Source organism: Zophobas morio, unplaced genomic scaffold (assembly GCF_036711695.1).
Source record: "Zophobas morio isolate AGI-343-1 ecotype UQ-CSIRO unplaced genomic scaffold, CSIRO_AGI_Zmor_V1 ptg000012l, whole genome shotgun sequence".
Classification (NCBI taxonomy): Eukaryota; Metazoa; Arthropoda; class Insecta; order Coleoptera; family Tenebrionidae; genus Zophobas; species Zophobas morio.
Genome location: NW_026972117.1, coordinates 360,564 through 388,008, shown reverse-complemented (window position 1 = coordinate 388,008; position 27,445 = coordinate 360,564). Strand labels below are relative to the sequence as shown.

The 27,445-nt window shown below is 40.5% G+C and overlaps 1 protein-coding gene across 4 annotated transcripts in view; it reads right to left on the bottom strand.

The window, feature by feature from the left end:
• LOC135127503 (Krueppel-like factor 6) overlaps positions 1-27,445 on the bottom strand; it is a 192,083-nt gene that overhangs the window by 138,933 nt on the left and 25,705 nt on the right. Inside the window, exon 1 of one of the 4 annotated variants that reach the window (XM_064053932.1) lies at positions 19,518-19,563. The exons of the other annotated variants lie outside the window; for them this stretch is intronic. Within the exon in view, the coding sequence (XP_063910002.1) occupies positions 19,518-19,544 (27 nt within the window). The 5' untranslated portion in view covers positions 19,545-19,563. Of the gene's footprint in view, positions 1-19,517; positions 19,564-27,445 lie in introns of those variants that run through there. 4 annotated transcript variants of the gene reach the window in all.

Genomic DNA, 27,445 nt, shown 5'->3' with positions numbered 1-27,445 from the left:
CCATCACATAGATCTTTTAAAATGATATATTTGCTCAAAGAACTACAGGTTTATCTTTAAGAATAAAAAAGTTACAGGGGTTGTATCAAATAAAAGAAACACCCTGTATACTTATTTATTTAATTTCCACCGGGTTACTTGTTATTCTCGACGCCTTCCTTGCCTTCTCTACCGCAACTTTCGACCAATTTTTTCCACTAATTAAACAGTTATATTTTAAAATCTCCTCCTCCTTTGCATTCAGTCAAGGGCGGAGCGCCGCAAGGCTTCCGCCGCGCGCCTGCATATTCGTGGCATTCATTAACGACATCTTCCGCCACACATACGGCATTTCGAACCATCCACAAATCTGCTGCTCAGATTTTGTTTACGCGCAACGAGTACAAACCGCGCGCCGTCAAACTTAGATAATCCGTACATTTCTCTTCTAAAATGTGAAAAATGCGCTCCGTTCCTCCATTTCAAATTCCGTCCCCATTGCGATTTGGTTAAGAAATGAAACAAAATCGCAGCCGTCGCTCTTAAAAGGAGATGACAGTGATGTAAACCCGCAGCGTTCCGTACTTCATGCCGGCTCCATAAAAGTTGAAACAGACCTTGCTATTTGTCAGTCTCCTAATTTGAAAAGCGCGACGTCGGACACACGTGTGGAATGAAAAGCGCGCTCTCGACTTTTGTTAATTTTTTAATCGAACGGAGGCGCCTTTGTTTCGGTCGGAGAGCACTAAACGGACGTCTCAGACTCGATAACAAACAGACGAGACGGCGGGATTACGGCTGCAATACTACCTGTATTTAGCAGGAGAGGTCCGTCCGGTCGTGTTTGCGATGATCTTCAGCAGGACCGCACACGTTTTCCTGCTGCGGAGCCAACCGACCGACGGGCCGCGGAATGTCAGGTCGCTAGACGCTAAATAACTTACATTATCTTAGCAACACCTAAAGCTGCGGTCGTCGCTATGGAGACGACGCCGGATCGTTTTCCGGATCGACTCTTGGGTACGCACGTCTGGCAAGGACGGCGGCCGAAGCGAGCCGGATTCACCGGTATTAATTAGTCGGGGGGCGGCGGTGATTTCTGAGTGTTTACTAATAAAGCGTTCGCCGGGGACGTGGGGTGGCGGTTCCGAAAACTAAAAAAATTGCAAATCGAAAATCGAAGAAACGAAAATTTGAAAAATCGGGAAACTGGAAAACCTAAAAATGAATAAACTGATGTTTGATTTTTTTTATCGAATATCACTTTTTCTCAAATTTCTTGTTGCCAGTTATGCCACCACATACTTGTACTTTTAAATCGACAATTGAAATATGGCAGTCTGTATGATTAAAAAAAAAAGACTTTCAAACCAATTATAATTTTTTTTCTGAGAACGTCTATAAAGTAAAAAATAAAGTATGCCTTGATAAACCGCAAGAATAGACTCAATATATTTTAAAAAATTGAGCGATGGCCTCGTCAATAATAAACCTTCATTACCAGTTACCATGCTTCCGATAACCTGAAACGTTTGCCAGATCCCGAACCATTCTGTTTTCCTCTAACACGGATTCATAAACCACAAGTGCAGAGGTATCTTATTTTATAAAATTTAAACAGGAGTAATATTTACTAATATAAATTTAGGAGATGATAACGATATTCCTAATACACATATAAAATTTGACAACATCGGTGCAGTAGTTTGGGGAAGATTATCTGTCTAATAAAAATTCGGACAGGCGGCAGACAAAAAGACAGATGGACAGACGGAACCCGAAAACCTATGTTTCGTACTCTAGGGTCCCTGAAACGTCGAAAAAACAGTAAAGTAGCGAGTCGTCCCATGGACTCGATTAAAACAAAAGAAAATTTCAAAAAAAAAAATCAATAGCTGAAACAATGTTCCTCTTTAAAGCTGATTCGGAAAATCGTTCATGTAGTTTTCAAAACTCATATACATTTAAATAAAAGCAAACAAAGCAGCGATAAACTTCCATTATCCGCCGCAAAAATACAAAGGTTTAATTATTTCAATGCCGTGCGACCGTGACGACTATATTTAATAATCAACATTTACCGACAGCGAATTATTTTTAAAACCTCTATACAAATCAAAGAGTTATTTCATCCACCGGCTAAACTAGACAACCAATTACCATCAGTCATGACGTATGACGTTTAATTATCGAAATAAAATATTGAACAAATATCGTAATAACGTACTGGTTGCGGTGAACTCGACTCGTTATAACTGTGTCGCACGCGTTTGACCTGAGCCGCGCAGTATATCGTACGCTACGTTTTTTCTACGATCATCACTCTGTCCGCGTTCAAGATCTGCCCACGTCGCAAATGTTTGCTTTGAACGATAATATTAGTTTTTTATACGCTTGCAGCGCGCTAGATTTTTTCTACGACCATCACTTTGTCTCCGAAAAGAATTGCCCTTTGGAAATCCGCATCGTTCTCGAGCGGAGCGATAAAGACGCTGAGCTGCCGCTTATAAAGCCCTTTCCACCCTCGGCAGCTAAACTGTCGGAGTGCGTGCCTAATAAACATTTTAAAATGGATAAAACGGATACATTTACTCCGATTTCGAGTAGCTACTTCATCTAATCAAGTCAGGGGGTCGACTTCCATAAACTAACCGTAAAGCGACGCGAGAATATTAAATAGTATATTAAAGTCACTAAGTAACAAATAAATTACGTTAAGTTATGGGAAAAGCATGGAGCAGTTGTGCCGCCGAAAGTTTTGGCGGTGGCGGCGCGACTCTACACTGCGGGCATTGTGCCAATAAAACTGCAACAACCAAGACCCTATGACAAAGTTGCCAGTCGGATGCTCCCAGCAACGATTATTTCATCATATTCGAATTCGAAACGAGGGAGGACGAGCAGACCGGAGTTTTCCGGAGAGAATAAAACAAAGCCTGCGAGCTACTCGTACTTACGGACTGGAAACGGCCCAATTAAAATGCATCTTTACCTGAAACAAGAAAACTGTGTTAGAGAAGAGGTAAACGAGTTGTGCTTCGGATAACTTTGAATGCAACGACGGTTCATTTAGTGCAGGAGTAATGCAAGCATGATGGATCCCGAACTTGCCAAGAAAGCACTCGCTAGCCACGAACGAAAACTTTCAAATGTGAACAGTCGCATATTTTATTCACCCGTTTGAAGCTTCAACCGGTTTTTAAAAAGATGTTCCGGAATAGTTGCAAGCTGTTTACCGGATTTTTTTTTTGCGCTCAAATTCATCAGCACAAATGGGCTCGTGTTTTCAATTCTGTTGAAAACCCGACAAAAACAAAAAGCTCCACAAAAAATGAATTCGCTGAATGACATGACAGCAAATCTAGCACTCGAATCGATTGTCCACTTTTTTAGTAAAAATAATCCAACATTTATTACAAATTTCACAAAACCATTGAAGTCCGCACATGATCCGCACATCGAAGCTTCAAAGTTTAAAACTGTGCGGGTCGAGCATCCATTTTGGGGTACGGCGTCGCCACGCTGGGGGAAAAGAGTTCCAAAGTATGTGCCTATTGAATTAAAATGTATTTTGCGACGACTGCTCCCGTTGCCCCGACTCTCAGAAATCCCTCAAGATGGCTTCGCCGTTCCGCGAAATGTTGACAAACATCGGCACTTTACGTTTCCGTCCTACATCCCTTTCGAAAGGCAGCCTCCATTGCTCGGAATAAACCAGCAACTAGCTCGTTTCTTCCATATTTCACCCGTTCAGCGTGCGTAATGGGGTGTACAATCCGAACACTCGTTATTGAAGGCTCCGATTGCGTCTCGCATCCAGAAGGTTCCGCGGCCCGACGTCGTAGACGCCGAAATTTCGCATGCGTGAGCCGCTGATTGCTCCAGGAAATGTGAAAGTCCGTGGTGATTCTCTTGTATCGACTTGCTGACGCTTCGGCGAGGGCTCGCTTTCATCCCGAATTAGGGTTGGTCCCGTGTTGTGTCCCAATTCGCATTCTGCGTCCTTGGAGTTCTTCCTCCGTAACAGTTTTGAGTGCTTTTATTATAGTATCGAGCGTTTTCCCGAGCAGACCGACCCGAATAGAAACAGGAATGCATTGAATGGATAACGCGACGCTATTACTAAAACAACACGGGTCAGCTTGATCCCATTCCGGAATGAACACGGGAAGCCTTATTTATCGTGCTTTTCGGAGGCCGACGTTACACGAGGCCTTTGGAAACGGGATGAATAGAACCGATTCCGTCACCTGTTATCCTAAGCCCGATACACAAAATACACGGATTACGAACAATGACGGTAAGCCGAAGGTGTTCTTGAGGATCCCGGCGATGTGGGCGACGACGGAACTTTGACTTTGGAAGCGAATCGAAAATATGACGTTAATAACCGTTCTAAATTCATGCTTCACGGAATCTCGTTGTTTATGGATTTTGGCACCAAAGCTGATTTCGGATTTGTTTGTTACTGTATTATGTAAAGTCTGCCGCTGAATGTCAAGCAGTTTTATTTTATGAACTGAAATGGAAATTTGGTTCGGCGGAAGAAGTGAACTGGAAATAACATATTTTCTTGGACGAAAATAAACAGATGGGAATACTTGCACAGGACACTCTAGAATAATAGGGCGCTTTTTACATAGATGTGACTTTTCTCGTTGTAGACGAAACAAACACTGCTTCTTTTATCGCCAAAACATAACGCCAAGTTTATGCTTCAAAGAACGCCTGCCATTCCGCTCTCGAAAAACGCAACTTTCTAAAAAAAAAATCGAACGAAATTGCGATCGAGCAAAAGTACGAAGATCCTGCCACTACTCCGACACGCATGACCGAAAATCACGTGAACCGAGGGTCAGCGGGTAACCGCAAATCTAAAAATGTGTACGGAAGTAGCGAAAATATTTCAAATTTCTAAATTTACAAATTTCAACTTTTTGAATGTTTTGTTTTTTTGCGAGCTTCACCTCTAGCGAACACCAACCACTTACCTAATTGTCGCCGAGGATGGATAAAATCGAAAACGGAGACCTCCGGACGCTTTTATTTACCCAAAAATGTGCGTTCGGTCTTCGTTATTCGGCATCGAATCGGAACGTTGCCGCATAATCTCCTCATCTCGCTTAATAAACTTTTTTAATCAAGCTTTTGACGTCCCACCTAATGTCATTTAGAAGCCATTAACTCATTACAGGAAAAACGTCGGGGCGAACGTAAACACACGTACCAGCAGCAAGCCAATCAGACGTGAACCACACGGCGGATGGAAAAAGTGAATTAAAAAAGCGCTCGTCCGCAGCGCTTTCATTTTTCCCATCAATTATAAATAGTGGAATAATAGTCGCGTTTTCGGCTGCATTCGCTCCTTAAATAATTTTCCGCAAGTTCTGCGTCGACACTAAATCGACGTATGTGTCAATAACAATTGCGCGGTGGAAATGCTTTAATAGTTTCGAACGGAACAAATCGAACCGATTTCCTGCATCGGTCATGTTAATAACGGTCTGGAAGCGTGATACCTGATTCTGCTAATCTGTTGCGGATTGGGAAATCGCTCGTTTGATTTACTCTCCGTCAAGATTAGCTCGGCCGGGTAATTCCGTCGACTTGTAAATTCAGGAGTGTTTACCGCAAGCAAAACCTTGCCTGCATTTCACGGTGCATGTGTGCGAAATCCTGCAAGACCGGAGCCGGCCGCAGCCGAGCATATTGTGGCCGCAGGATTCAGCGCTAATAACGATGCAGACTTTTAACGACCCCGAAACACCGCTAGCGCAAAGGTGGCTCTTCTTAAGCACGAATTCGGCTGACGATAATGACTGCTTTATTAATGCGGTATGTCGTCAAGTGTGTGTGCTTTGAGAATTCTTATTGTGCGTTTTTATAATTTACACAGTGGGAATGTGGGTCGTGTATCAGCTATCAAGCAGCACTTGTAAATAAACGACGGTTACACAAGACCACGACGGTACGTACGTTGTTCAGTTGTTTCTTGCATGCCTCAAGATGACAGAGTACTTGCGCAACACATCCATACTACTGTGCGTTTCGATTCCTCGTTTACGACGGAAAGTTTCAGCAAATATTAAGCACTTTGGCCTTGTTGTATGATTGTTGAGAAATCGAATGGTTCTGAGCGTCTGGAAAGCTCCAAACTAATTTACGAATGCATTTACATTTTTTAAAATTACTTATACGGGGCAATGGAAAAAATAAAGAATGAAACAATTTATTACCAGACCGATTGTTGTCAAATTTTGAATGCTCGTTAAGAATATCATCTAGATGGTAAAACGCTAACCAATATTTGTCTGCTCATCAGTAAATGTTATTTAAATTTTATAAAATAACCTACCCCTCCCTTTATGGTTTATGAATTCGTGTTTTCACCTTAGGCATCGAGATTTTTGGAAAACAATAAAATTTGTTAACAAGGTTTAACAACTTAACTTTGAAATTGCAAAATCGAATGCTTTAAAATCATGCAAACGTTTTAAGGTAATCGGAAGCATAGTAAAACGTTAATTTTGTCGAAAAAATGTTATTTAAATGGTCCTGAGTTTGTGGTTTATTAACTTCTGGGAAAACACAATTTTTCGAATTTTCGATTTTTCGGATTTTCAACACACATTTTATTTCAGTTTTGGGATTTTTCAGTTTTTTTACTCTTCAATTTTTGGATTTTTTAATGCCAGGGAAGTTTTGCCGAAAAAACCTTTGATCATTTTTTTCGTTTGTTTCGATTAATGTTCTCGTTATCTTCGTCCTACCATCGCTGCATAAATCTTGTTATCATTTTGCCTTACGGCATTGAAAAAAAAACCTTCAATTTTGCTTCAGTTCTTTAAACCGTAGGTCCCTCTTCGTCGCATTTAATCCTCCACTTACGTTTCCCTTTTCGATTTGACACTTGTACAAGAGCTCGTAAGTTCGGCAGTTAGTCCGCGGCAGTTCCGAGTCCGCCCCTGCCCGTACGTGCCACAATCCCACCGCTGCAGTGTTGGTGTTCCATTTCGTTTTGATCGTTACTTCCCCATTGTCATTACCGCCCCCCCGCCGCTTTCCGCCTCCCTTCGTGTCCACTTTTCTGAACTAACCCATCGCCGCCGCCGCCGCCGCACGGCCTCCAGCTCAGTCGACTCGGTTTTGTCGCGAGCAAAGCATTTATTATTCGGGCGCAGATTGCTCACTCGGGTGCCATTCGAAAGGCTCAAAGCAAAGAAACACCCCCTCGCCGCGGCCGCCACCGCCGCCGCCGGTGTCAAGTGCCCGGTCCTCGAGTGGAGTTGCTTTTACGCCAAAGAGTTCATTATGATTCTTTAATTTCAGAATGTGTACACAATCGAGTACTCGGCGCTCCGAAAGAGCAACTTGTTTACGATGAAATTAACTTTTGTCCTAGCAAATAATCCCTTTTAATTGGAGGCATTTTTTCTGCGATATTGCGTCCGACTACTTAGGGTGGCGGGAGGAGGGCCAGATGGACGTGCTCGGCTCCAAATTAACTTCTTTTCAAACAGAGTTTTAATTAAATTTTAATTTTGATGCGTTCGTTCCTGCTGTAAAGGAAATTATTGGGCGAAAGAAATGATCTGAAGGGGCATAAAAAGCGTCAACTTAATTAGCAGGCGATCAATCGGAGAGGACGGAGAAGTACCGCCGAGACGGTAAATCGCACCGGTTTGACCTAGTTGCCAGCGATCGGACGGTATTATTTTCGTTGTTCGAAAACTCGTCGGACCGATGCCATGAATATATTTCGATCAAACTCATACGCGATAAGGGAATAATGAGAACGAGATATTCTTGGAAGCAACCCACGTTTAACCCCTGTTTGTATGAAATTGTGTTTCACAGTGGCCGTAAACAACTTTACGTAATGTTATATCAAGTATCATCAAGCGGAACAAATTAGCACTATTCCTGTACAATAACGATGCAGTTAAATTGTTTTCTTGTTTAATGGAGGCTTTGTAACAGGTAAGCGCTTATTAATATCGTAATTGACCCCGGAATTGTTAACAGCGCGGATTAACAACGAAATTTATTTATAAATCAAACGAAATTCTCCGCTAATGAGAATGCCATTTTTCAAACCGCTAAACGAAAACCCAAAACGAGGGAGGACGTTTCCCAGGTGCAAGTTTTTTTTTACTTCCTGAGCGTAAGCTATGGATATTATAATCGAGTCCAACTCCCTACTCCTGTGTTTTCTCGACGTTTCATGAACCCTACAGTACGAAGTAATAGGTCTCCCGTCTCCGTCCGTCCGTCCGTCCGTCCGTCCGTCTGTCTGTCTATCTGTCTGTCTGGCTGTCTGCCGTCTAACCGGATTTTCATTGGACCCATAACTTTCGAAACTACTGAACCGATTGTCGTCAAAACAAAAAAATTATAAAATCGAAATATTGAAAAATTGCAAATCGAAAAACTGAAGAAACAAAAAAAGATCAAAATTGAAGAATTGAAAAATTCAAGTCAAAAAAGCTGCGGGAGTGTTATTCACGCCACCGGTTTTTGCTATTTTTCAAAGAAGCTGCACTTCAGGGGCGAGGGAAGATCTGCCGATAACCTTCGACCAATTTTTTTTCAAAATATTTACGAACGACGCGTCAAAAAAAGCCCCTTAATGGAGCTCCCGCCGCAAGATGATACTGCAGAATCCGACAACGATCATTACCGGGATAAATAATCAGAAATCCATCAACGCAGCCCCGACGACTCCATCAAATTCATTATCCTGTTTTTTGTCATCTCCTGATCCTGGTTTTCCTAAATATTGCACGGACTTTTTACAATTTTAATTAAATACTACCGAGTGATCCGGGATTGTCAATCACCCGCCCCGGATGATTAAATTTTAAAATTGACTCGCGAACACGGAGAATTACTAGTAAACAAGTACACCGGAAAGCAAGCAAGTACGTATGGTGGCGGCTGATCCCATTATCACTGCCTTCTTTTATTTTTCTCGCCCCTAGATTTTTTATAATGGCTCGAGGGTGCTTGCTTTTTAATGTTAAGTGCTCGTCTGGAAGTGGAGTAAAGAGGTTGTTTCATCAAATTTTAGAGAAGCCGCGACAGTTTTCGGTGCACTAGCGTCGAGCTGCAACGGTGATGCAATTAATAGCTAACGTGTCGGCCTTGGAATTCTTACACGTAAACAGAGGTAAAGACATCGGAAAAATGAGGATCGTGTGTTCGACGATGGAAGAACATTTAAACATTACTCATCCGGATGTTATGCGACCGCGAGGAAGTTGTTTGTTAGCTATTTAGCTTGCTCGCTTTAATACGGGGTTGGATTTCGAAAATGGGCTTAGATTAGGCGTCGCAGATAGAGGAGACATTCCACTTAAAACAAAAATAGAGAAATAGTTGGAATATTTCCGTCGAGAATGCGTTGTTTCAGAAGATATGAGATGTTGTTGTGCAGGTCCCGGGTCAAGGATGGGACTTTTAATGTCGGGATTATCTTGCAATAGCCATGATCTATGCAGTACTAACCTAGACAACAAGTAAGTAAACAAAAACGCAGTCAGTGGAAGCACAAAATGACACGATGGGTACCAGGAAATTCATCAACTGATTAGTCGAGATATCGTTTTACCGCACCAGAAAATCGATGGAAAACTATTGAGTAATACAACAAACATTTATTTACTGCAGGAAACGTGATATCATTTTATTGAAATCACTAGATGACTCATTGGCTCTTGTTTTCATAACAAATTATTATACTTACTTTATTCGGCTTCGTTATATAACAGCAATGAATCTTTTAAAATACATCCAAGGAACAAAGCTGTCTCCGAAAATCAAACTGTTGACATTAAATATTTCCACATAATTTGTCGATAGGAAAATTCAAGTTAAACTTCGAACCCGAAAGAGACGTTCATGCTCTAATTTCAAGACTAATTACGTGTTATTAAGTTAAAACATTCAAAATTCTTGAAAAAACAAAAGAGTGAGGGAAAATGTCTGTGTAATAAAATCGAAAGAAATTGGTCGAATGTTAATTCGACCGAACTTCCCTCGCTCCTAAAGTACCTACAGCCCAATAAATCGCGACTTTTTGAAAATTTATAAAAATTATTTGCTGATTTTATCTATTAGGTTAAAACCAGTGGCTTTTTGATTTAAATTTTACGATTTTTCATATTTTTGTTTCTCCAGTTCTTGAATTTGCTATTTGTCGATTTTTCAATTTTCCAACTTTTATTTAGACTTCGCAATTTTTCAATTCTTTCATTCTTTCATTTCAGTGTTTCGATTATTCAACTTTTAGATGTTTAAATTTTTTTCGATTTGCAATTTCACGAATTTAAAATTTTTAATTTTTCAATTTTTTTGTTTTTTCATGTTCTGATTTTATAACTGATTAATTTTCTTTTTTCAATGTGAAATTTTTTAATTTTTGAATTTCAATTTTTTCTGAATTTTTCAGTTTTTTTGTTTCTTTAATTTTTGATTTCCAATATTTCTAGTTTTTTTTTTAATACTTACGTAGATACGTAATAATAAATTATAATTTTTAAAATTTTTTACTTTTTCGATTTTACAATTTTAGAATTTTTCCATTTTTCGATTATTGGATTTTAAAATTTTTTCATTTATTCGATTTTTCATTTTTTTAATTTTTAGGTTTTATACTTTAGTGTAAGGGTTTTTCGATTTGATGCTTTTTTATTTTCTCTTTCCAATTTTTCGATTAATTTTTTTTTAGTTTTACAATGTTTCAAGTTTTTGTTTCTTCGGCTCTTCGAGTTTGGGAAAAAAAAGGAAGTTTGACGGTTCAAGCTCTATTCAGGCAAGCTACTAAAGCTGAGTAAGGGCGTTTTAGCCCTTGTGTGTGGTAATTTTTGCACGTGCAAATATTATAAATTCGACGTTTAATTCCACCGCCAGTCTCTCTACTAATTACTTTAACGAAACAATTTCACGCTCGAAGCAAGCAAAAACATCCTTGCTGACTGTGAGAAAAACCATTGCCACAGTACAATTGGAATTCCTGCTGATGGAATCGTCCTTGCCGGTGCTGCAGGTCGCAGCTATTAAAGCGCATGGAAGGCTCAAGTTCCCACTCCATTTTCCTGCCATGTGCGCATTGCGCAAAACGCTCGCCGATTTAAATGTCTACCATAAACAAAGTAGATCCGGTGAATGAACCGTTTGTGTGGAAAAAAAGTACCTCACCGTGCACAATGGAATCCTGCAATAGCTCACCGCTTGACGTAATCTTGGCCGTTATTTTACGTGAAAGTTCTAGGTCAGTAACCTAAGCGGCATTTTTTCGACTCTGGTTTTACTTTCGACCTGCCATCGGCGCTCCGAATCCGTGCCCGGCATCCAAAAATGTTGGGTAAACTTAATAAATCGCCGATCCATTTGACGAGGGACAAGAACTCCAACTTCGCCGCTCCCTAGATTCGGTAGAATAATTAATGTATCATCTTGTACACGAGCAAATACTCGCAGACAAACTTTCCTCTCATAATTAGAGCCCGGCAAATTGGGTCTTAAATTAGGTTTGAGAATATGAACGGCGAGTTTTCTTAGGCCCGCCTGGGTCAACTAAATTCCGTCTCCCGGAATATATGTATAATTAACCCCCGAAGACTTCCACTGGGCGAAATTAATGATGACACAGTTCGGTTCGATCACCATCAGAGCAAACAGTTCGAACACCCTCGGTCGTGTCGCAATTATTGTTCTAATCAAGACCATGGAGAAAATTCGCCTCTTGTTGACCATTTGTGTTTGTAACAACACGAAACGTAAATCAGTTCAAGTGAGTCACAAACTATTCAGTAAATTGACGTTGCCTGAGTGCGGTGATGTAGGATCGATCATAGTTGACGAAGTTAATTTGGAAAATTGCTTTACATCCAGCTCCACACATCCATTCACCAACTGTTTAACACTCCAAAACGAATTCTCATTTCATTCACCCGACGGCTATTTAATTCGACACCTTTTTGTTCGCTTCGCGCTTCCAACAGATGCGCTTTGTTCTTTTTGCTTTTTCGGAGGTGGAAATAGCGGATGGGGAATTAATTTCGGGATGCGAGGCGAGAAGGACACGGGGCGGCGAGCCAACACGGAGCGACGACACCAAAAAATCGAAAACAGGGGGCTCGGACGGGCGAGGGCCATCTCTTCACAGAACACAACGGCTTTGCCGAAGTTGATTTTTGCCCTTCTGGAGTTTTTCAGAAAAACTCCCCAGTTCCTATGAATCAAAACTACTAGGTAGGTATTACTTCCAAATAAAGCGACAACAAAGTAATACTTTTGTTATCTTTGTGATAATATTCTTTCTGAGAATATTTGAAAAAACAGCGAGTTACTTCGTAGAAGCAAGAAGACGCAGATTCACATCGTACATTTATTTTCTACAAATGATGGCATTTTTACGAAGACAAAATCTTGAATTTGTTCCTACAGAGGAGTAAACTTCACAACTTGATAAACGAAATTTCAACTCGATCGATTCATACAATTAACAATTTCATTAAATTGATGTAAACTAAATAAATTTATGAAATTATTATAAGACAAGACAAAATATTTTATAATGAAAATAAAATAAAATAGAGATCTTACAAAAAATTAATTCTTCTGTAAATTAAAATATTGTGACAGAAAAGTAAAAGCGGTTTAGCGTTTCGTTTTGTCACATCAGGTAATTTTTCAACATAACTAGAACTGAAACAATCACAACGTAAAGCGAGCATTTTGGTAAATGTCATTATAAATACAAGCTACCAAATTATGATAAAAAAGTGATGATGTGGCAGTGTAAACCGAAGCTTTCCACTTTTCTGATAAGCCTGCATACCACTTCATCATTTTTATCCGTTATCTCTTTGCACATCTGCAATTGACCAAACGATAACTTTTCCTGCGCAAAGCTCATTCGTATAAAAAGTAAAAATAATAAAAAAGTTCAGCAACCTTGTAACTTTCGCAAACCTCCCGCAATAAACCTCAACCCATCACCACCTCTGAGGTATGCGATGATTATAAAAAACAGTAAAAATTCCCGTGCCAACAAACGCGTTGTGTTTACAAGCTTTGATCTCGTGCGACGCCATTAAAGCTTGCTCTTTCATCGGCGATTTTTAAATACCTATTTTGTCAAAGCAATTCTGACGTGTTTATTTTGATGGTTGCTATCTTCCAGACTAAACATTTTTTCCTCAAATAATCACTCTAATAGACGCTTAATTCCCGGTGAACAGATAAATAAAGCTCGATCGACGTTTTTGCGCCAACAATTAGCCGCGGCCGCGTCAGCCTCAAGCCGTACTACATACATCAAACTTTCCCGCTGAAGAAACGCGACTGCAGGCCTGTCGAGGATAATGCATCTGGACGAGAGTCCTTTGAAATATGCCAGGTTTGCCGTAGACGACAGTTATTACAGCACAGCGCAAGAAACATTACATATTCGAAACGGCATTATGGTAATTCTCTAACCGATGTTGCGTTATGACTCATGCATTTATCCCAGGACCATGGGACAGACACCCACAACCGTCGCAAAATGAGCGCACGAAAACTGACAACGGACCGAAAAATGAGACTTGATTTACGCCCGGGACGGTCAGACACCTTTTTTTAGTTTTGATTGTTGATTTTTTTCTAGATTCGCAGAAAACAAACTAAAATTCTGTAACATCATGATTTACAAAAATGTATGTAGGGGAGACCTGTCCAAAACCGTATACCGGGGTAAAACCGTATAGTGCCCTTAGAACTGCTGGTTGTTTGAATTTGTCGCTCAAACTTCTGTCAATGGTATCTACCAATGAGAGCCATTTGTCGACAAAAACTTGTTAATGCTGCCACGCTCGTTACAAAATTAAATAAATTTAATATTTTTCGGGTGCTGTAATCTAATTATTAACTAAATAACCACTGCAAGTGTATACTGTTAACGGAATTCAATGTAAGTACGTAATTTACGATATCATTGTATGTGTTTTTACTATTATTTTCAGTGTTTGTCTTAACCGATTTTTTTTGTGTTTGTTGTGGTGAACAAAATGTTCGTCTGAGGTTACCTTGGGGCAGAACCGTACGGGGTAAAATCGTACGAGCTTCTAAGTAATTCGCAGTCGAAAATTAAAAAACCAAAGTTGAATCTGTCAGAAACCAAGAAAAAAAAAAAGATAAAGTAGAAAGTAAAACTGGAGATAGTAAAGATCTTTGCCTGTACTGTCTTGAAAAATATGGTCAAAGTCGCATGGATGAGGGTTGGGTACAGTGTACTTCCTGTAATGCTTGGGCCCATGAAGGTTGTACAGGTTCCGATTCCGATGATCTTGATGATTTTTTGTGCACTAAATGTTTGGTGTGAATGTAGGGGCAAAATTGTATATTGTGTACGGTTTTGGACAGTACACGGGGTAAAACCGTAATTAGAAGTGTTTTTGTTTTAATATTTTTATTTCGTAGATAAGTTACATCTTTCGATTTTTGTTCTTACAATTATGTACCTGATAAGACTGGTCAATAAAAATGTTGATTTGACAATTCTATTGTGTATTATTACAGAGATATATACATTTCCGCTTAGCTATACGGTTTTGGACAGGTCTCCCCTACTAAATTACGATTAAAATTCATAAATGTGTCTAAGCCGTCTGGACATCGCAATCGCAAACTCGGAATTATTTAATAAAACCTTTTAAACTACAAATTCACTTGTTTTGGGGGAGACGAATTTATTCAGTTTCTTCGAATAATTTTCCTTTCGACCAAGCCTCGGCAATCCGAGTTTGAACTTTTCGTGCTGATTCCTCCCGCTGATTACGATCCTGACGACGACACTTTCGCATAATTGCGCGACCCTGGACTATAATTAACTTACAACAATTAAAGTGGAGGTTTATATTTAGATGTAATGGAGAATGTCGGCTGGATTCTTCGTGCATGAATCCCATCTCGGTCACGGTAATTTATTGTTAATTTGTGGGTGTTTCAAAGCGTTATAAATCCAATGTCGATGGCAAATATTTATTGCGCGAATATTAAAATTTCAAATTGCTTTAAAGTTCGCGACTGGCGTGACTGCGCCACGAAAAGAATTACATCTAAATGCGCATAAATCGAAAACAAATTTTTGGCACGCGATATGGGGCGGCAGCGAAAGAAACTGCATGGAATTTTAACGTGTAAGATGGAAGAGAGAGGGAGTACGTGGGCAAGCTTCTTGGATAGATCGAGATTACGGCCATATTAGCTCCAACATAATTACTTCCAAATTTCTCCATACAATTCTCTTCCGATGACTCAGCTCGAAGTACGTACTTGGTTAGTTATTGCACACTGCGCAAAAAGACAATGTGTGTGTAGGTTGCACAATACTATTCAAAAAACCTGTAGTCATTACGCGACACACGAACCGACATCAGTCTTACATTGACCCATTATTTCACCCGCGGTAAATCTGCTGAAGGAAAGTCATGTTCCCACCAAAGTTCAATAAATTCTTACGGCTTTTACACTCTTAGTGGTAGGTCATCATCGTAAGCAAAAACTGCCACGGCACTTTCTAGCGATATTATAAATAAAAGAAAAAAACGTGCCTGTAGCTGGAAAATTGTAATTTTTTCAATAATTTTATCGTCATCATCAGAGTTATTACGTAGTTGTGGTGTCATAACAGTGTAAAAGCAGGTTCAAAGTTTATACTGTTGCAGTGGACTTACGACATCAAATCCCATTTTTGCCAGTTTCGAGGCCAAAAATTATACTTATCTACAAACCTGACAACCATTTGACAAGCAAATATTTTCAGTTCGGACTTTAATTTCCATTAAAAAAAATCACCCCCACCTCCCCATCTCCGAATTTATTCTTCGCGAACCGAAAAAACAAGCCTCCAGCCGGCTCGACACACTGTCGCTGGAAATTTGTAGCATCGTAAAGATCAGATTTGCACGATGAACGTATCAGTGCCGTAAATCGGGCATAAAAGAGTCGAGTTACACGTGGGGTATGAAAAATAGAAAAAAAAGCCCCTCTCGCTCGTAACCCCTCGCATATTTGCCGCTGTGTATGTGTTCGGACGAAATCTCGAGATTTTAATAAAAACCGCTCCGACTATATGCGAACCGTAATTCTGTTCTTACATGTGATATTAAAGTATTGTAGTCGAATCGAAAATATTACGGAGAGCTCCTTTTAATACTCGGTATCTTGCGAGGATTATAAAGAGTGCGCTTCAGAAATAGGAACAACTCCTTTTACTTTGTTTAAACGAGACGAGAGCAAGAATTCTTAAGCGGATTGGTCTTTCAAGCTAAGAGCTTGCACGATTAAGACACATGTATTCCTTTCTTTATTTATTCAATTATTATTTATTTAACTGATGACGATCCAAGTTTAACGTGTACTCTGCCATATTTAGAAGAAATTTCAAAGTGCAATTACGTTCCAATTCATAACGATTCGACGTCGCTTTCAAGTTTTCCTCGATCATTAAAAGTGGATTACGTTACCTTGATAAAGTTTAAATAGATGTACTCTTGCAGAGTTTTCCTTTTTTTTCCAAATGCGCGAACGCTAATTAATTAAGCAAAGGTCTCCCAATCGTCAAACTTTTGATTTTTCCATCGTAGCCGCTTCAGGAATATTTGAGTTTGCCGCCACTTTCGCAATTAGCGACATTTATTCAGGAGCTAATGAAATCGAGGGCGCACACTCTTTTTGCAAATTTCAATGCGACATTAGACGAAAATTTTTGCTTCCGCGGAAAAGTTTTAGATGAATATTTTAAAAGATTTATGATTGCGATCCACAGGAGGCAGTTTCAGAAAGAATACTTGCAGAGACGTGACAGTTTTCATCTATTTATTGGACCCCGAAGCCCTATCATTAATCCGCAGTTGTAACGCTCCTTTAGCGGATTCTGCAATTCTCGTTCTTATATGGCATAATATCAGACCACGATTAGATAATAACTGTCTGGCTTTATTTGTGCACTTGTGCGAGATTTGGTGCCGTTTTGGCCAAGTCGGAGTGCACCGATAACCGCGCAAGGACGATTAATAAGAACAAACCGAAACAAAAACAATAACGACAAAAGAAAATTGTAGTCGGATGGGTCAAGCAAGATGGCGCGCCACCGCACTGACTGACAATCAAAGGACCGGCAAACGAATCGAAGCACCACCATCTCGCGTCCGAAAAACTTTTTATCGACTGCTCCATATGCGACCCATGCTTCTTCGTCACCTTGCTGGCCCAGAACTTGCAGAATGCAAATGAGCCGATCCTCGGATGCAGATTAATGTAGACGGAGCGGCCTGTGAGGATGACATCAAGGATATGCGTGGGTGTTTATCTCTCCAATTATCCTTCCATACTTCGGTCCGTGCTGGGGGTGGCGTTAATGGTTCTAGAACCCTTCTGCCCCCACCCCGTTCGATCTAAGACGGTGGCTTTGTAAGAAACCGCATATAATAAATTACTCTCCACGTAGTAGTGAACAATCACCTTATCAGGACGTAGCGAGTCCTTCGATTAATTAATATGCGCCATCGACTGCATAATTAATCAGCCTGACAATCGCCGCCCCCGGGAATTCAAAACTCGGCATTCTTTCGCATTGTGCGAGCGTTGTTTGAACTTTAACATGCTCAATAGACCGGATTGTTGTTATTTGGAGGGGCTTTGTGCGTTAATCAAAGACGATTACTTGATAGAGGAAGGACGGACGATTTTTTTTCGGAGAGTTCACCTGACGAACGCCGAGGTTCTTGCATTCGATGCAATTTCCGTTAAGTCGGCTTGTTGTTGCAAGATTCTAACCAGTTCCAGTTTTTGCAACATTGATATCTCATTAAAGATGCAATTAAGCGCGTTTTGAAATGATGATGGATGGAGGAAAACTTGTTTGCCGTGGAGTTGGATGTTTACAAAGAGTAAATTGGCCAAGTAAATAATACTTTTGAATTCAGCACTCGGAAAATTAGCAATTTCCTCTTTTCCGGTAAGTTTTACACACGAGGATTACTCAGGCTTTTACGTGCAAACTGAAGATTTCAGTTTTTTCGCAAAACTCCCTGAAGGTGTATGAAACATCGGACAACACTTTGTGGAAAATGAGTCATTGCGGTGTATTATTGTTGTAGTTTCTACCTCATGTGGTTCTCAGTTGCGAACAAAAACCTCAAAATACAAACAAACTTCTGTTATTTTTTGATAATGTTCAATGATTTTTATTTATCTTAGAGTTTAAATTTCCAAAAGCCTCGAGTCCAAACTTTCGCGACCCAACTGTGCTGTAATTTTTTTTTTGTCGCTTCAGCCTGACGACCTTTCGTCTCCTAAGCTACCAGTTCGTTCGCTTCTTCCAAAGTTGTACATTACTTACGTACCAAACTCTTACGTAACTTGCACATATGGTAGCGTAATTATTCCGAGAACCCATCGTCCATTAGTCACCCAGATAATCTGCCGCGACAACGCACGAAACCGTACGTATCCGACGAAGAAAACCCATCAAAGAAAAAGACGACCGAATAAAATGTCCATCATTACCTTGCACAAGTCGTTTTAATTAGCAAACCTTTCGTCTCGACATTCCGTACCTGCAACAAAAAGGCCAGAATTAGAAGAGAAGCGGGAAAATAAACAGCGCCTGCTTGTTAAGTTTCAATTATTGTCAGGTGAGGTGTTGCGAAAATGCGAAATTGACACGACGGACGGGCTTAATATCAACGTAACATCCGAGTTTGATGTCATGTGTGTATCGAATTCCACGCTAGCAGAGAAAGTTAAAAGTCAACATGCAAGCACCGAGCCACAGCTGCACCGCTGGATAACGCCGATGATATCATACGGGAATGTAGGACATATCAGAGGAGTCAACAAGGGTCAAATTACTACGAACCCTTGAGAAATTTTAAAAGCGTGAATGTCAGACGACAGCGGCAGGGTCAAATTGGGGCCCACACGATTTTCGTCACCACACGATAAAGGGAATGACGTTTAATCTCTCGATGCAATTATCAGGGGGGAGCGCTGGCGGATTTATTCTTGGGCGGAAAAATGGTCAAAAAATTTCAATCCCTCGACCTTCCACCGACAATAATTCTAACTAAAACATATCGCGTACCTATAATACAATAACGGAGTAATAAAATTTGGTAGTTAATTCTACTAACCTTTTTGTTTCATGCTTCTATTGTTTTGAATTATTACCGCTCGGCAGGTATGACTAAGACAGAAAAACGAAAAAAATTCTCTCGTAATGTTCGTAATGCGACGTTACTAATTCACCTTCTAACCTCTTCATTCTCCTTCACATCTCATTTAGCGGTTGTAACAATTATATTATTACGACTAATAAATTACTGAGAAATTCAAATCATCGTAAAAATTATTCATGACGAAAGATAATGATAGTTTACAGTCTCAGTCATTGCCTCATTATCTGGAAGCTTATCGTTCATTCATATTTCATTACTAATATCCTGCATTCCCATTTCATTGCTTGGAAGCTTTATTATTTAACTTACTTGAGAATCCCTTCCGGCGAATTTCATTGAATCAGGGCGTGAATTGAAACTGAAAATTGATACTTGATTAGATTTGTCTTGCAACAGGAAATTAGTGCCACCTAAACGTATTATTTTGATATTAAGTAATGAATATTTTAGTTGTCTGCATAATTTGTAGAGCGCTTAGGATTTCACGCCCCCCCCAACTATTGGGAGAGTTGGTTTGCAATGGTCCGTGCATGGCAGGAGTTGAGAAGTAACACGGTCGCGTCCTCCTCTAATAGCCATCCTGATTTATCCGAAAAGCTCATGACGAATTGAACATTGTCATTTTGTCAGATTTTCTAACTTTACAACAACAAACAACTTGACCTAATATGATTTTTCATTAAGCCAACCAAACAGCTAGATTTACGTGCCCTACCTCTGTCTAAAAACATCCTGAACGGTTTATATAAATGTGCCCTCAGATTTTTAATTATCCGAAGGCCTCGCAATAAACGTTTCTGTGCTCAATGTATAGGAGATAATTGCTCAATTTAACATTAATTGATATGAGCTGATTCATAAAGGGTGGATGTTGACTAAGACGCCCGGTTTGTTCAAAAGTGCCTAATTAAACATTCTCGTAATTAAAATCGGTTGTAAGAGACTTCCACGTTTCCAATTGGCCTGGCGCGATATCCCCCAATCCTGCGAATTTTTTGCAGGAATTAATAGCCGCCTCGTTCCAGCGCGACAAAAAACCTGTTTGAAACTTTTTAATTTTATATCTCAGGAACGCGAAATAGGGCGCGCGTTTTTGCCGAATCAATGGGATCTACACGTTCTGTTTACACATTATGAAATTTTAATAATAGTTGTTTGCTCGTCTGCCCTGCAGCCGTGAATTTTTAAACTGCTACTAAATTGTTTAATGGAGTTTGCTGCAGTACGGAAATTCTCACTGTTTTCCATCGACCAAATATGGTTCGGTATCGGAGAAATAGCGAAAAGTTCGTTTGTGCATATAGCACGCGACAATCCGAAACCTTTCTTTTAAAAGTCTTGAGACGACCAACATAGTTTGAGGTAACTCCGGATTCCGGGGATTTTAACGGAACGGTAAAGATGAAATTTTCGAATATTTGCAAAAACGTGCACTAAAGCTTGAAAATGTTTTTCGTGCACAGCGCCAGTGCGGCACATTGGTGTCAAAATTCTCGGAACGCGAGATTTTTGAAATTAGATTAGAGGGATAAATTTCCGCAACATTTCTCCAAAGCAAAAGGTATCATCGCCGTCAGCTCCACGGCAAAATTCAAATCTGCAGCCATCTCGAGTTAGTAAAAAGCAAACCGTGTTCCTCCTCAGGTCAATTTGCCCGCCCCCGGCCGTAAGAGCTTAAACTGTTTGCACAAGCTAAGCCGCCACTGAAAGAAATTGCGCCGAGATTGAACCTCTCCCAAAAAATTTAATTAAGACGAAATTAAAATAAAAGTAAACTCGGATAATGTTCCGGCAGGTTGTTTAGGCGTTCGCAGTTGTTTTGTCAAAGTGAATTACGGCCCCTCGTTGATATTTTCCGCAAAAAGTTGGAACAGCTTCGGTTTGGAGCGGAGCCGTTTATTCGCGAATTGCTGCAGAATAGCTCCGAAACTAGGCGCTAACATGAAGCAAGCGCCGATAAAATCTAAATACCCCGTCGGTTTATTTTGTTCGGGAGGTATCTCCTGCGAGTACAAACATCCAGACACTACAATGGAAACGCGATCTAAATGAAAGGACGAATTGATATCGGGGAGTGTTAACACAAACGGACCAAAGGAAGATTAAAAAACAAGGGACGGTTAAGTGAGGACGGTATCTGCACTTCTCGCTTTTCTCGCAGGCATCATTATTCGTGTGAAACTGGAGTTGACTTTGCCCATTCCGAAGTGACGCGGCTCATATTTCACTGATTTAGAAAAGTGCCAAAGCAGATTGTCTCTCGGAGATCCTCTTAAGCGGTGTTGGTTTTCAGGGAACGCTAAAACGGTCGATTTTTTTACTCCACCGGGCGTCTCGGATTCCCTCCCTCGTCGCCGCATGTGCAAACAATATACCGATCAACGTAACATTAAATTCGGCTTTTACGGCATATCAATCGTCGATAGGCGCGTTAAACAAGATTTAGAACGCGCCGCATAAAATACCGGCCACAATATTTATTTCCGTAGCGCATAATTTTACGCACGAATTTCGTTCCTCGCAGTTGAAACTCGGATCTCCATTACAAAAGCACGTGCTTATTCATATTTAATACGCTCCGGCATTAATTCTTACTTAATTAAGCTTGTTTGTCCAACTATTTAGCTACAACGTAATCAAGCGTTAAGTTTACTCGACGTTTGACATCTCGGCGAGGACCTCCTTCACGTTAAATTGTAATCATTAAAAACACAACAACGTTATGGAATGCAATTGGATGAAAAGAGAGATCCCACTGCTGTTGGCACCAATTTACATCTCGCACTCTTTGTATGAGTTCGTTTTCAGAATCATTCTTACGGAAAATTGTTTTTAACACTCTAACCTTAATTATTTTTCGACAAACATCCACCGCATGCAGCTGACGTCACCGGGGGGCGGCGGCGTGGGATGTGCGAGCGAAAGGGTGAACATAAAGCAAGTTCGTAAACTGCGAAACTAACAAGGAATAATTAATTACGAGGCTTTGGAAAAATCTTTCTCGATACGAAATTTGAAGATGGGAACTGTGACCGCTCAAAGTGTAATTTACACATTTTGCACGAGACGTCGTAATTTGCTTTTACGATTAGGCCAAAGTTGATATTCTTGTTGCGAGTATGGGCTCATTTGGCTACTTCTTCAGCTTTTACCGTAAATAACAGTGACAGTACTTAGTCGCATGAACAACCGTACACGTCAACTGCAATCACGTTAAGTCTGACAATTGCGATCGCGTTAAATGCGAGTCCAAACACAAGCACTCTTATACAGTTATCGAAGATAGCAGTGCTTACGACGAATTAAAGACCGCGTTACCTTCTCTGTCCGACCGTGTTTTTACGTAAACTTTCTCTGTCCATGTTTGGATTTTTCATGCCCATAAAAACAAGCCTACTTAGCGTTACACAACGTGCTCGTACACAACCTGCGACTCTTTGTGGAAACTTTCGAGTCTCAGCAAAGCCAGAACAATATTGAAATCCCATGTAGAGAGAGTCCAATTCCACGCGATAGTTGTTCTTCTATTAGCACGTCCGGATGTTTGCTTTTCAATTCATACGAAAAGTACAACGTTCCACTTTTTCCGAACAAAGCAATAATAGTACAGAACTCACCTTTTTCGAGCGTTTCAATGCAAATCCGCCAAAGTGCGTTTCGGAAGTTTAAATTAAGCCAATTGGTACGCTTTGCCGGCTTTCGGAAATCGATCGGAAAAAATTCGGCTTCTGTTCATCATCATCGTTGGAGTGAGGAATCAAACGCTAAAACACAAGCTTTTTTCTCAAATAAGTCCAGGACGGTGCAGTTTTCCATCTATTTTTTTTTTTGCAGATGCGCTGGATTCTTTTCCGTTTTCGGTTCGAAATGTGTTCAGCTCGGACTGCAAACTCCGTAAAGTGCATCAAGATGGTTTTTTCTCGCAAGTCCACGCTTTATGAGCACTGCTTTCTATGAAACCTGCCAAGATCAAGGTCGAGGCAGCACATTGACATTGACAGATAACAGCCTCACTGTTTCTGTTTATGACTAGCCGAAGCCAAAGCGCAATTTCGTGTAGGTATATAGCTCTCCTCCACGTAAAAACCGCCACCCAAGCCGCATAATCTCCAAAAAACTCGCCGTGGAAGCACGCATCAGGAGGCTTCCCTGCTTTTCCGTCGAGCCAACTCATCATTTTTTCCGTTGATGATATCCTGCGTACACGAGTTTTTTCTGTATATTTAGGTATGTTATTTAATTTCGGCGGTTCATTACACGCCTAGGGGTAAACAAACCGACGAGGACTAAAAGAAAGTAAAAGCGAACGGCCAGACTTTAATAATATAAAAGAGTAAAAACAGCAGAGTTTTAAAATAGCGCACAACACGCAACCCGTTCTCGTTCCGTCTCTGTCTTGTCTGCTGGATTCTTCGCTGCAGATATTTGAATGTCAAGTGATCCTATGATGTAATCGGCCAGACATGTTGCATTCTCTTTCTCTTTCTTTCACGAAAGCAAACGTTATGGACGTTGCCAAATTTACATCAAGGCCGACGATTCATAAACGATTAGTGGGATGGATGGTCGAATACGCGATGACATTGAAATTCCTCATTGGAAGAATGTGCATCGCGACTTCCCTTATGGGACCGTGGGTTTGTTTATGGGCGACTTGAAATGGACGTCTACCTGGCCGGTTGTTCATGGTCGGAATATCGCCAATGCAGATTATGGTGTTTATTGCTTGATGGTCCGCCGTTAATGTCGCGGCTAGTGCCGGAGGTGGGAGATGTTATTAGCTATTAGAGAAAGTGGGAGATAGTTTAAATGGACGAATGTTTTAATAATTAATTTAACAACAGGATGAGCATCGATTACACAAGAAAAATCGAAATCTGTGCAAAGTTTAACCGATAAATAAAAGATGCAGCAAGGTGCTAATTTCGTCAAGTCAAGAGTAAAATTAACTTTCGCAAGTGAAATCACTTCCATCACCCGACAGATTTTTGCAAACGAAGCAAGATGTTTCGGCGTTTCTTCTGAAAACGGTGCCAAGGCTGGTGCAGACATTCTCTAGGAAAAATCGACTTGAAAAGACATCTGGAGGCTGGACGTTTTTTAAACAGATAACAGTAACGACTATTGTTTTTGTACTACAATTTCAGCGTCAGCTTGCCTTAAATTGAAATTTTGAATGCACTTTTAAAGGTTATAAAGAGAGGTAGGAAAGCGTACGTCCATTTTATAATTTATTTCAAACGCAACAAAAAGTCAAAATCATCTCAGATAAAATTATGTATAAACAAAAAAAAAGTGACAACGAAACGCCACAACCAAAATCAAAAACGAAACGTGTATTTGCAGTGGTCGGTCGATCGCTCCGTCTGTCGCAGAAAGCCCCAGTGATTCTCCGTTTTAACACTTGTCTTGTGCAAGAAATGGTTTCAAGAAGTGCGCAAAACTGACCCAGAACCTTAACGGTTCCTGCTTCGCTATTCCAAATTCCGTCAACCGCGTCCAAGAGTTTGGGCAAACACGGCGTCGCGGTGGCCTCCGTAGCCAATTACTTTCCACGCTACTTGGCCTAAAATAGCAATAGGATTGGTTCAGCGGGCAGTGGTCGTTGTGGAAAATCGATAGTCTACAACAGTGTTGTACTGTTTCAACTGGTTTTTGCTCGTATTACCGCTCACTCATGCGATTCCGCACCTACTAATGGAAATACCTGGACGGAGACCGCTGACTAATATCGTGTTCCACTGTTTACGCGGTCTCCTGAAGCCGCCCCCGAGGACGCCGCTCAAATGTTTAAACAATCGCCAGTCCAGGACCGGATCGATCGCCGCGAAAAAAGCGGCCCCTTTCGAAGACGACCACGAAATGCGGCGCTGCAACGACATATTTACATATTGCGAAATTCAACTGCGGTAGCATGTGTATGTACTTCGGCATTATGCACTCCATTAGGACGTAATTTGCTAATTACGTACAATTTCAGAAGGACCGTCATGCGAACGACCGCACGAAACGGCTCTGTGTGCCGTCGAAAATATACGGTTGCGCTTTTTGCTTTCCCCTCCGGTTTTTAAAACTTTTTCCACGATCTCGTTTTTCTATAAACGCATTAATCCGGACTTTGTAAACAAAGGAACAGAGAGGGAACGTGGGCCCCGACGACGGGCAGAAAGAGTTGGAGCGTGGACGGTGCGATGTCCTTCTAATCTATTTATAGAGGATTCATTCAGATCAGCCGACTTTATCCTATTATTAATATGAGCGGTTAAACGTGGAGTATTTTTAGACATTATGTCGAATTTATAGCAGATCGGACTCTATTCGGGGCATCGCCATCGGGGCCGAGCGGAGAACTCGACCCGGCGACTTTCCCGAAATCCAGACGATATATAGGTACAACACACTTCATCCCAACGTGACGAAATTTGATTAATCAATCAATTGAATCGCTTCAAAATATCCACTACATATTTTTAGAGCGCTTGATTTCCAACCATTATTTCATTCCGGTATTACTGTGTAGGTACGTGGGTTCAGAGGCTACGATTAAGATTTTCGGGGGCGGTCAGTGGAAAAAAGCTCGTAGCTCGAGCACCGGACGGATGTAATAAGAAACGCAATTATCATCAAATGTATGGATCGCTTTGAAAGCTGAAATATGAGTTTCGGCGAGGAAGTTGTCGTTCCTTCCGATTTACAAGATCATCTTTTGGGCATTAGTTCGATGGCCACGATCCATTAATCGTCGGATTCCATTGACCCAGTGACGAACGGAAATAAATTCATATTTCTTACGAGTGCTGCTCTCGCTTTGATGTTGTTGATGGATTTATAAAGGATACTGATTTAATTCGAGCGACCTCGATTTCTGGCAAATCGCGGATTCGCCGCGTCGTTTTTGACGCGCGCGGCCCGCCGTAATCGATAACTAATTTATAAAAAGCGTGCGAAAGGAGAAGATGTTGCTGAAAAAAGATTGCGTGTTTACCGCAAGATAAAAGAAAAGAAATTAGGTATCGGAGGAAATTGATAGAGTTTTTAGATAACTAGCGAGGGGTTCATCAAGTTGTATTCGTTCACAAAAGGGAAAATTGATGCGATTTATTAGGGTAAAAAAGATTATGTATTCATCTTCCTGCGAAATAACGAATCGGCTATAACGGTACCCTTTTACACTTCTTCGACCCCGTGACAAAGTGGAGGTTTCGGGTTTCCCTCGTTGCGATTATTGATGATCTTTCCGAACGAGCCTCGGGCTTCATTAAACTATCGAAAGTTTATCCAAGGAGCAGGACCCGTCCGAGGACACGAAAAATCAATGCCGAGGAGGTGAACGCCTGCATCCATATGCGATGCGAGGCGAATAAAAAATTAGACCCTTCCGGTAGCCATCGCCCGAGTCGGCTGGTGATGTTGATGAATTTTAAAAAAGCACAATGCTGTCACGTCTGCTTCTGCTCTTGTATGTTTTAAACATGCGCTTACGCCGAGGATTAACCACCGAAAACTTTTCAATTGGAATGAGTTATGGCGGCGACGCGACGCAAGAAACGCACATTCGCTCCACTTTTTCCCGTTTCATATTCGGGGACGACGAATTACTAAATTCAATAAACAAATTCTAAGGGCGCTGGATCTATAAAGTTAAACTTACAAGAAGGTCCGGAAGACCATTTTTGAAAACTACATCAACATTAAAAAGTTCTATTGATAAAAGTTCAAGTTTTTTTTGTGGGTGTTTGCTATGAAACAAATTACTGCATATTCCACAAGCTTTACACAATACCTAAAATGAGAATCATGCAATAATTAATTAAAAGGTGAACGCAGTTACCAACTCTGTGCCGTTTAAAGACAGACTCTCGATGAAAGCCATACTTTCGACTCTATAATGTTTCAGAACAATGCTTTGTGTTTAGATTAGTTATTACCACAAAGAACAAATATTTAATATCGGCGACAAAAATTGCATGCACAGATACCGTTCAGGATATTTTTCAACAGAGATAGGTAGGAGATGTAAATCTAGTAATTTCGTATATGCAAAAATCGCTAATGAAAAATGAAATTTATCATATTAGGTTAAGTTCCTGAACGGTTTATATTTATATCCTATCTAAAATGTGCAAAACACGACGAGTCTGTACTTGTGCTTTATGAATATTTTTGCATTTTTACTTTATTTATAAAAGTTACCACACAAAAATCGCAAATTCAAATCGTTGGATTGTACTTCAGGG